This window comes from Salmo trutta, chromosome 27 (assembly GCF_901001165.1).
Source record: "Salmo trutta chromosome 27, fSalTru1.1, whole genome shotgun sequence".
Taxonomy (NCBI): domain Eukaryota; kingdom Metazoa; phylum Chordata; class Actinopteri; order Salmoniformes; family Salmonidae; genus Salmo; species Salmo trutta.
The window spans coordinates 36,433,174-36,445,310 of NC_042983.1; the positions used below are offsets into that span (position 1 = coordinate 36,433,174).

Genomic DNA, 12,137 nt, shown 5'->3' on the forward strand with positions numbered 1-12,137 from the left:
ATCCCGGGCTGTATTACAACCGGCCGTAATCGGGAGTCCTATAGGGCGGTGCACAATTGGTAGTCAATGTCTGACTACTTCTTTATTATTTTAAATAAAGATATTCAACTATAGAATCAAGTAAGAACAATTTATTTAATAAATGTTATATTGACTTTAAAATATTAAATAATCATAACTTGTAAAAACTCAACTTTAGATTAGCAGAACATAAATAAATTTACTGAACAAAAACATAAATGCAACAGGTAAAGTGTTGGTCCCATGTTTCATGAGGTGAAATAAAAGATCCCATAAATGTTCCATACACACAAAAAGCTTATTTCTCTCAAGTTCTGTTTACATCCCTGTTCGTGAGCATTTCTCCTTTGCCAAAATAATCCATCCACCTGACAGGTGTGGCATATCAAGAAGCTGATGAAACAGCATGATCATTACACAGGTGCACCTTGTGCTGGGGAAAATAAAAGGCCTCTCTAAAATGTGCAATTTTGTCACACAACATAATGCCACAGATGTCTGATATAAATACTATGCATGCCAGTATCTCTTGGCTAAGAGTTGAGGAGAGACTGACTGCATCACTTCTTCTTTTTATAAGAAACATGAATGTGTTGAAAATCTCAAATTGTTTGCATAGTCAACCTACACACAGCTCTGACACACACACTTACCCCACCAGACATGCCACTAGGGGTCTTTTCACAGTTCCCAAATCCCGAACAAATTCAAGAAAGCTCTGTTCCATCTCATATTGCTCAAATAAACAGCAAACCTGGTTTCAAAAAACAGATAAAGCAACACCTCACGGCACAATGCCTCTCTCCTATTTGACCTAGATAGTTTCTGTGTATGCATTGATATGTAGGCTACGCATACCTTTTAAAAAATGCATGTAGTTCTTTCCTTGAGCTCTTCTTGTCTATTCATGTTCTGTATTATGTCATGTTTCATGTTTTGTGTGGACACCAGGAAGAGTAGCTGCTGCTTCTGCAACAGCCAATGGGGATCCTAATAAAATACCAAATGTCTCATGTTTTGAGGGAGCGTGCAATTGGCATGCTGACCTCCACATCGGGCTTCTTCACCTGCAGGATCGTCTGAGACCAGCCACCTGGACAGTTGATGAAACTGAGGAGTATTTCTGTCTATAATAAAGCCGTTTTGTGGGTTAAAACGAATTCTTAGTGGGTGGGCCTTGCTCCCAAGTGGGTGGACCTATGTCCTCCCAGGCCCACCTACAGTATGGCTGCGACCCTGCCCAGTCTTAGATTAGGGCCTAATGACTTTATTTCATTTGACTGATTTCCTTATGTGAACTGTAACTCAGTAAAATTGTTGAAATTGTTGCATGTTGTGTTTATATTTTTGTTCAGTATAGTTATATTTACTCAATAACCTACTATTTAACTGTACTCAAAAACATTAAGTGACTAGAAATTTTATTGACATATGAGTTAGTTCCACTTTTATGATTTTAGTTCTATTGACCATTGGATATTTTTTAGTAGCGACTACTCAATTTCTTTAATGAGTTAAGCAGTTACTTTTTACAATGTGTAAACTATGTCCAGTGTCTACTCTAGTGCAATCAGTCTTCTTTAGTGAATATCCATGTTGCATGAAAGTTATGGGGCAATACCTGTAAGAGGCTGATAGACTAGCAGTTAAGAGCATTGGGCCAGTATTCGAAAATTGTCTGGTTTGAATCCCCGAGCCGACTTGGTGAAAATTACGTCGATCTGCCCTTGATCAAGACACTTAACCCTAATTTCTCTGGATAGAGACAATATGAACAGTTTCCAGTGGTTTTGGCTGTGAAACAATGACATTTGATTGAAAATATAGACATTTAAAACACAAGATGATTTCCCTTTATTCCCACCTTCAATTCCTGAAATGTAGGCTATTGTGCAAAAGCGATCACGTGCCAAAGTGTTATCCTCCAGGATCCTTAATCCAGGATCGTCATCAGATTAAGATTATGCCCAGGGACCCCCATTTATGAGACCGATGGAGATGGAGTGCCCGCCACTGAACCAGGGCGGAGCTTGGCCAGATTACCCCTCTCGGTTCATTTTAGATAGCCTACCCCCCGCCCTCTGTGCATCTCTTCCTCTCCCTGCCTCCGTCAGTCATCCTCCCAGGTAACTCTGGTCCAGACAATGCGCGGCTGGCAACTGCTGCTGTCCGTGTAGTTGGCTATCTACAGGGCCTTCTCCCACACAGTATACCTCACCCTCCGACTGCTAGAGACAATCCGCATGCGGAGTGGTCATCGCGCGCACCGTGGCGAATTTTCACTTGATTTTCTGTCGCAGAAAAGAGTGGTCCCTATACGCTTGCCAGTATTTCGGAATATGGTGGTCCTTGTTAAATATGAATGAGTTCTCCTTTTTTACGTCTTAAATGTCAGTGATGGATACAGTCTTAGAATCCGCATGAAAATTGAAGTTTGCGTTTCGTTTTATTCATTAAAGCTTGCAAAATGCGTCGTGTCTGAGGCAGAATCTACGGTCCGGACCAAATCAACCCAGGACCTGCGTCTGAGAAAAGCAAACCCGTGCTTCCCTAATATTTAGCAAACATTGCATTTGGCTTGCATTCATCCCCAGTTTTGGATTGATCGGATGCGTCAGCGTTGGAAGCGGCTGTGGAGAACCCCATAGCTTTCAGCATGATTTGATGTAACTGGATTTTTTTAACAGGGTAACTGGTTATCTCTTACCTTTTAACTGAGAACAGCTACATTCAAGTCAAGAAGCAAACTCCATCAAGAGAGAGATCCGTCCCTATATGGACTCAATCTTGGTTCTTCGGGATTTAAAACTAGCAAATCACACGCATCTTGTTCGGCGCTTCTTGGGAAAATAGCCTTAAACTGTGGGAGACATGAAAGTTGTTTCAGCAGTGTTGTTCCTTGGCATATTTTGGAGTCAGGAGTGGGAGCCCGTGCTTTCTGATTCAATCATACACATCGGTAAGTTGCCTTCTTCCAACATCAGTAGGCTAATAAGGATGCCATGCCTCTGTGCATAGATTTGCCTCTGCATAGATTTTGGTATACGCAAATCATTTGTACCACCACACACCACTAACGCTGTGGACAATGTCAGTTCCCGTGGCATGATATTGGTACGGGATACATTATTATTATTAAATATAAGCAATTAATCCCCCCCACAAAAAAATAATAATGTACTTAACAGCATGCGCCATTGCGCATAATGGCTAGTGAAGTTGCCTGCTGAGTTTTGCACATAATTACCATGTATGTTTTAATTAGGGTATTTCATCTTATGTTTTTCTATTTAATAACGTAAAGGCGGGAAATGTGAATAACTAAAATGTAATATGAACATAGTGATTAGCCTATGGGTATTGTGTTTACTGTCTTTAATCGCCTGCTACCTGAAAACAGGTGATATGAAAAGTCCGTGATGTCTGCGGATTAGGAAGGAATATGCTGATATTCTTTTTCTTGAAACAATGTATCCACATATACATGCAACCTACATGCAATGCAGCTGGAATAGCCTTAACAATATAGGCTCGTGCCTACCACTGTGGGAAGTGTGGTAATGTTGAGTGGCATATCGAAAAGGGGTGTAGGAAAATTGTTGTTAGATACTTCTTATAATGTAGGATGTAAGAGAAGGGTCAGCTGAGAGATGTCTGTCTTGTGCATGTCTTGTGCGCAGGTATATAGGTTACTATTTGGATGGACATAAATTGTGATATCAAATGGGGGAAAATCCACTCTTTTGTGTGTGTGTGTGCGTGCGTGTGTGTGTGAGAGAGAGAGAAATGCACACCAATTTAGGGTGTCAACGATCACACCTTGCAGCACACTGATGGTTTTAAAATGTTTCAAGCAAGATAAACCCGATAGAGCTACAGGCCTAGAGGCTATGTGCTTAACATAAAAAGCTACAGGTTTACCTAATCTAAAACCACCATTTCTATATATTAGCTTGTAATCCCCTAACCTGTTTAGTACATTGGCCTTCTTTATTCTTTATATTTGATTATTCCAACCCCCAATACTCTATGATAGTCTATTGTGAGGTCATTATTTTGCAATGCATTTCTGGCTTGTTGCACACCTGACACAAGTCAATTTAATGCATCAGAAACATTAGCCAGGGTACGCCAAGGTGATTTACAGAAGCTTATTTGTAGCTGTTTGTCAAGATCAGGGATTCGTTTATGGTTTGTCTTTGGGCAAGGTTAGTTTACTCCAGTGAAAAATGGGGAATATTTATCCTATTTATATTGAATATTTTCCCGGTTTTAACGTAGCCTACTTTTAATGTTCTTCTTTTTCATCTGAATGCCAATAACCCGTTTTTGTTCTCTTACCCTCGATAAACAACATTTGGTTGTGTTTTTGAGCCTTTGTTTTATTCCCAACCCCCCAATCGATAGTTCGTTTCCCTTCTTTGACGTTTCTATTTAGAATCACTACATGAAAGGTTACCCCTATCATTTCCCTCCCTGATGGAAATAGCAGACTATAGGCCACTTGTTTGTTTTGAGATATCCTTGCATTAGACGGTCAAGTGAGAAATCAAGACAGCATAAAAACAAACGTGGTAGGCGTACCGTAGGCCTAATTATTGTGGAACAAAATGCTTTAATTGAAGTCTTCAGGCCTTCATTGTCTACCAAAACGAGTGGAAGGTCAGGGGAATGAAAAGCTACAGTATATTAAACATCACTTTGACGATGTCAGAAGTAATCCTTTCTAATCTCAGAGATAGCACTTCCGCATCATCCTTTCCTGTGACGCGGGAATTTTAGCCAGGCATTTTCATTTCGCGCGCATTACTTGATGGCTGAGGAGCCTTCTAATGATCTGCATGCTGAAGGGAGAGCCCGTGTGCCGTGCACTGCATCGCAATGGCCCGCCGCTTTATGAGGCTATTCAGAAAGTCACTGTGATTTATGTCGCTGGAAAGCAACAATGTCCCTGGTATTATCCGAGCTGCCTGGCACCGTCCTCACACACCACATCCACCCGCTCACCATGCACTAATGCAGAGGAGGCAAACATACCCGCACGACAGTCCCACTTCAGGCTACTTTGTTGCCCCCGCTTACGATTCATGATTCCCTGTTTAAAGTGGATGCCTCTGTTTATGTTTTGCACCTGGTCAAATCCAATGTGCCCAACTCGAAATGCTGGAGGGTTAGGTTTATTATATTCCCCCCTAGTGGTTGTTCTGAGTCTTTATAGCCTTTCAAACGGTACATTTTCTATTAATATTCAACACTTCCCCAATACTCCTGAGAAGGGAAAAAAATATTTATTATTTATCTTTTAAATCATATAATTTTCACATTATTTATGATCTGAAACAAATAATAGGTTACATCTTCTTCAGGGAGAATGTGTGGTTCAAGATGATTTTTTTATTCAGCTGTAATATAAGAGAAAACTTGATCCACTGTTCCATTTTTGCCTTTGCCATGGTAGTGGAATTCAAATATGTGAGCTTTTATTACTGGATGTTCCTGGGTGTTTTGCTAACCCGTTATCGCAGCTGTCAAGATTCCTTCCATTTTAACTATGAGCACGTTTGTGTGAAGTGATTCCTATCTATCCGCCCATCGAGTTATGTATCTATGAGCTCTAACAGATCTGCAACTCCCGTGTTTTTTTTGCAGAAGATTTAACACCTCCGATTTCCTCTGTGTTAGGATGTCTGACTGCAGTACTGGAAGTGACATAGACATAAAGTATTGTGAGTGATTGTGAGGGGTTGCCGGTAATGTATGCTAAAGAAAATCCTGTTTTCAGGACTTTTCTGTAATCGCTGCCTCCCTATATTTATTCGAATTGAATTAGAATATCCTTTTCCAGAATAAGGTACTGCCACAAGGCTTTACAGAGACAAGCTAAAGTATATCATTGCAATTTATTACATTAATTATTTCTCTTCTACATGTTGTTTCCATCCTTATTATTACAAAATGTATTTTGGAATCTAAGGTGGAATAACATGGAGTCTAACCTTGCAAACAGTCAGCAGGTATGGTAGGGTAGGCCAGGTGGACTGGGCCATTTCAAACATGCTATATTTGGAGAACAATTGAGGCCCTTATCCCAAGAACAAACTGATGATGAGGAGTATGTGTGTTGTAAAGGTTTTTGGCTTAATCCCCTCCTAACGCCCAGGCTAACCTCAGCATGCCGATGCCAGCTGTGTGTGTGTGTGTGTGTGTGTGTGTGTGTGTGTGTGTGTGTGTGTGTGTGTGTGTGTGTGTGTGGATGGGAAGCCAACGGGGCGCTTAGGCATGTACCAATAACCTTGCCTCCATTCAAGAGCAGTTATGCATGTTTTCTGAGCGTAGAGAGAGAGTTGACAGTGAATTTACAGCACTATAAAACGGCCCTCGTTATAAAGGCTGCACAAGTGTGCTCCACGATGGAACTCCCAGTGAAAGGGAGGCTCTGCTAGCCTGTATGTTCATCATGCCATATATTTCTAATTGACCGATCGACTTCAAAGCCTGCTGATAGTTCCAGGATATGCTCAATTAGTTGCCATGTTAAGTTGGTCCATTGGCTTGGCTGCACGACTCCACTAATGGGTCATACTAAAGTCTTTTACGTTCTGCTTTCCTCACAGTTCACTGGAGTGAATCGTCCTCCAGAAATCTGTGTTGGTTTTCCAGCGGGCCAGTCCCAAAACACACATGGCAAATGGGAACACATGCACCACTACCACTCACTAACTGTGGCACTCCTGCACTTTAGCCCTACCTAGAACCAATAAAAGAGGTTTCTAACCTCAAGGGTCTTTTCCTGGTTAAATAAAGGTTAAATAAACTAGAAGGGCCACAGAGCTTCATATGCTCATAAATCATTGAGCATGCTGTGTACAGATACAGACATCCTACTTTTTATTTTACAAGACTTTAACCTTTATGTTAACAGGGAAAACATATTGAGGCCTAGGTCTCTTTTACAAATGTGCCCTGTATATACAACACAAATATTTACATTAGACAAGAGAGTGGAACTGTAGTAGAGAAGGTTGTAGATAAATGAGAGAGAAGTGAGTAAAGAACATAGCATAGAGAGGCAGAGAGGAAACCAAGTCATTCATGTGTTTTACCAGTTCTCTTATTGTAGGCCCGAGGACTGTGTTGTTTATGCCATATAGATAGTATGCTGGTCCTGTGTGGCCTAGGGTGTTTTCACATATACAATGCTTCAGAAAGTATTCACACCCCTGGACTTTTTCCACATTTTGTTTTGTTACAGCCTGAATTTAAATGGATTAAATTGAGATTTTGTGTAACTGACCTACACACAATACCCCATAATGCCAAAGTGGAATTATGATTTTCAAAAAAAAAATTCAAAAACAAAAAAAATGAAATGCTGAAATGTATTGAGTCAATAAGTATTCAACTCATTTGTTATGGCAAGCCTAAATAAGTTCAGGAGTAAAAATGTGCTTAACAAGTCACATGATAAGTTGCATGGACTCACTCTGTGTGCAATAATAATGTTTAAAATTATTTTTGAATGAATACCTCATCTCTGTACCCCACACATACAATTTTCTGTAAGGTCCCTCAGTCTTGCAGTGAATCAGGAACCAATACACACAGTCAGTCAGGAAAGTAAAGGCTAGCTTTTTCAAGCAGAAATTTGCATCCTGTAGCTCTAACTCCAAAACGTTTTGGGACACTGTAAAGTCCATGGAGAACAAGAGCACCTCCTCCCAGCTGCCCACTGCACTGAGGCTAGGTAACACGGTCACCACCGATAAATCCATGATAATCGAACATTTCAATAAGCATTTCTCTACGGCTGGCCATGCCTTCCTCCTGGCTATTCCAACCCCGGGCAACAGCTCCCCCCCCTGCAAAACCTGGACCCGTACAAATCAGCTGGGCAAGACAATCTGGACCCTCTCTTTCTAAAACTATCCGCCGCCATTGTTGCAACCCCTATTACCAGCCTGTTCAACGTCTCTTTCGTATCGTCCGAGATCCCTAAAGATTGGAAAGCTGCCGCGGTCATCCCCCTCTTCAAAGGGGGAGACACTCTAGACCCAAACTGCTATAGACCTATATCTATCCTGCCCTGCCTCTCTAAAGTCTTTGAAAGCCAAGTTAATAAATAAACAGACAGTACTGTGCAGCCGTCTTTATCGACCTGGCCAAGGCTTTCGACTCTGTCAATCACCGTAATCTTATCGGCAGACTCAATAGCCTTGGTTTCTCTAATGACTGCCTCGCCTGGTTCATCAACTACTTTGCAGACAGAGTTCAGTGTGTCAAATTGGAGGGCCTGTTGTCCGGACCTCTGGCAGTTTCTATGGGGGTACCACAGGGTTCAATTCTCGGGCCGACTCTTTTCTCTGTATATATCAATGATGTCGCTCTTGCTGCGGGTGATTCCCCGATCCACCTCTACGCAGACGACACCATTCTGTATACTTCTGGCCCTTCCTTGGACACTGTGCTAACAAACCTCCAAATGAGCTTCAACGCCATACAACAGTCCTTCCGTGTCCTCCAACTGCTCTTAAACGCTAGTAAAACCAAATGCATGGTTTTCAACCGTTCGCTGCCCGCACCCTCCCGTCCGACTAGCATCACCACCCAGGACGGTTCTGATCTAGAATATGTGGACAACTATAAATTCCTAGGTGTCTAGCTAGACTGTTAACTCTCCTTCCAGACTCATATTAAACATCTCCAATCCAAAATCATATCTAGAATCGGCTTTCTATTTCGCAACAAAGCCTCCGTCACTCACGTCGCCAAACTTACCCTAGTAAAACTGACTATCCTACCGATCCTCGACTTTGGCGATGTCATCTACAAAATAGCTTCCAATACTCTACTCAGTAAACTGGATGCAGTCTATCACAGTGCCATCCGTTTTGTTACCAAATCACCTTATACCACCCACCACTGAAACCTGTATGCTCTAGTCGGCTGGCCCTCGCTACATATTCGTCGCCAGACCCACTGGCTCCAGGTCATCTATAAGTCTATGCTTGGTAAAGCTCCGCCTTATATCAGCTCACTGGTCACAATAACAACACCCACCCGTAGCACACGTTCCAGCAGGTATATCTCACTGATCATCCCCAAAGTCAACACCTCATTTGGCCGCCTCTCCTTCCAGTTCTTTGCTGCCAGTGACTGGAACGAATTGAAAAAATCGCTGAAGCTGGAGACTTATATTTCCCTCACCAACTTTAAACATCAGCTATTTGAGCAGCTAACCGATCACTGCAACTGTACATATTCCATCTGTAAATAGCCCACCCAATCTACCTACCTCATCCCCATACTGTTTTAATTTACTTTTCTGCTCTTTTGCACACCAGTATCTCTACTTGCACATCATCATCTGCTCATTTATCAATCCAGTGTTAATCTGCTAAATTGTAATTCTTCGCTACTATGGCCTATTTATTGCCTACCTCTTCATGCCTTTTGCACACACTGTATATAGACTTTCTTTTTTTCTACTGTGCCATTGACTTGTTTATTGTGTTATTGGCTTGTTTATTGTTTATTCCATGTTATTCCATGTGTAACTCTGTGTTGGTGTCTGTGTCACACTGCTTTGCTTTATCTTGGCCAGGTCACAGTTGTAAATGAGAACTTGTTCTCAACTAGCCTACCTGGTTAAATAAAGGTGAAATAAAACAAAAATTCCAAAATTCCAAATACAGATTCAGCCACAAAAACCAGGTAGATGGGTAAAAGAAAAGCAGACATTCAATATCCCTTTGAGCATGGTGCCGGAAAGAGGAAAGAAACCGCTCAGGGATTTCACCATGAGGCCAATGGTGACTTTAAAACAGTTACGGAGTTTAATGGCTGTGATAGGAGAGAACTGTTGGATGGATCAACAACATTGAAGTAACTCCAAAATACTAACCTAATTGACAGTGAAAAGAATTCCAAAACATGCATCCTGTTTGCAACAAAGCGTTAAAGTAATACTGCAAAAAATGTGGCAAAGCAATTCACTTTTTGTCCTGAATACAAGGTGTTATGTTTGGGGTGAATTCAATACAACACATTACTGGGTACCACTCTCCGTATTTTCAATCATAGTGGTGGCTGCATCATGTTATGGGTATGCTTGTAATGGTTAAGGACTGGGGAGTTTTTCAGGATACAAAAATAAACAGAATGGAGCTAAGCACAGGCAATATCCTAGATGAAAACCTTATTCGGTCTGCTTTCCATTGACACTGGGAGATTAATTCACCTTTCTGCAGGACAATAACCTGAAACATAAGGCCAAATCTACCTTGGAGTTGCATACCAAGAATACAGTGAATGTTCCTGAGTGGCCGAGTTAGAGTCTTGACTTAAATCTGAGTTTTCTTTGTAAATCGTTGACAAAAAAAATACAATTAAATGCATTTTAATTTCACTTTGTAACACAACAAAAAAGTCAAGGGGTGTGAATACTTCCTGAAGGAACTGTAGTGCTTTTTAAAATAACCGATCTCACTCCTCTTTAGTGGACTCTGAGGTAAAAAAAAAAGGCAAAAGAACTGTCTGCTTTTACATTGTTATGTTTAGAAAGGAACCAAGATCATTTCCTAACATTCACTCAATGCACTCTGGGTTTTTACAAAGTGCAGGACAAGCCATTCCACCAGAACGTGTTATCGGACAGCTAGATATATCTACTTTCATTCTGGAAGTTAATAGATTGCATTTAGTTAAAACATGAAACATAATAATTATTATCAGAAGATAACATTAACATGTAAATATTATTGGTAATTGAAAACTGTTCACCCAATGTAGGCTACTGCCCCTTTAAGAGCTAGCATTGATTTTGTTACCTCTATTGTGATTCTCCCATAATATTGCCATCTTCTCACAATTCAAACCCTACAATCGAATAAACAATTTATGAAGCTCTCTTAGCCTATATATCACATATTGCAAACAAGTAATAGTATCAGTATAAAACTCCACACATGTTTTGGAATTTCTGTGCATCCTTGACAATCGCTAATCAATATCCAAATACAGCACACGTTATTTCATAATCTTCTTTCTTTTGTGGCACCAATGTGATGGGTTATGCCAGGGGAAATTGTGTTGCTGTAGCCTAGTGTGTGGTGCGGGAATAATGACAAGCGAACCTGGAGAGCCTTGTGTTCACGTTGTCCTAAAAAAGGAAACCAAACCTCGGGATTCCTGCGAACCGAACTCAGACCAGCTCTTGAGAGGTTACTGTAGGTTCGCTTCGAGGGCTCTTTTGAGGGGTCTGAGTTCCTTTGGATTGCTCACACTGCACAAAATGTTTTAGCAAATCGCACTGAATTCACAAAATTGGCTGAAAAGGACCAAGCTTGCAATGTCAGGATCATGGGTTCGATTCCCGCTGGGGCCACCGCTACGAAAATGTATGCACGCACTACCGTGTTAGCTGCTTTGGATAAAACCATCCGCTGAACGGCATATATTATATTAATATACAGTACATGGGTTAGCTGGACATATTTCTCCATTTTTCAGAGAGTGCATGGCAGAGAACATTTCTTAGCTGCATCGTCTTTTCAAAGCCCTCATGTTGAAAACGAGAGTAATTTCCTGTGTGTTTAGTGAACAAGGACAAGGTCCCAGTTGACTGCAGCACCGCAGTATAGTGAGCACGCCAATCAAGGCTCGCGCGGCAGGCATTATTTCCCTGGTACATGATGATGATTATTATACATATTCTTGAATGGAAAATGTTAAGCATGGTTAATTGTATGTCAGGTTTTATTCTCTCCTGGACTGACAGAATTAACTGTGAATACAAAGGTTTCACCTGGGTTCTCTGATTCCCCCTCAGTTCCAGTGGGTTCTCAGTTCCAGTTAGGCAGTAAAAAAATGAATAGAACGTTTCATTTTTTGTTGTTGAAGTATGAATAGAAGCAATAGAAATCCCAAAGAAGACTTATTCAATGGGAACTAGATATTTGTTTTTGTTTTGAAATAATGAATCATTTTGTTTTACGCACTAACTAAAGACAGACAAAAGATTTGACAGTTTCCCTAAAATTATTAGTGCCAATTAGCTGAACAATGGAGGTTAGCTGACCCGTTTCAATTAATAGTCAATAACAATGATCCAGACATAC

The 12,137-nt window shown here is 40.9% G+C and overlaps 1 protein-coding gene across 2 annotated transcripts in view; it reads left to right on the forward strand.

Annotated features, from left to right (window-relative positions):
- The first annotated feature begins 2,107 nt into the window (after positions 1-2,107).
- LOC115164974 (glutamate receptor ionotropic, delta-2) overlaps positions 2,108-12,137 on the forward strand; it is a 582,060-nt gene continuing 572,030 nt past the window's right edge. For both annotated transcript variants that reach the window (XR_003870040.1, XM_029717948.1), the window contains exon 1: positions 2,108-2,980. Coding sequence is in view for 1 of the 2 variants with exons in the window: in XM_029717948.1 (XP_029573808.1) it covers positions 2,893-2,980 (88 nt within the window). In the remaining variant the exon portion in view is untranslated. The remainder of the gene's footprint in view (positions 2,981-12,137) is intronic.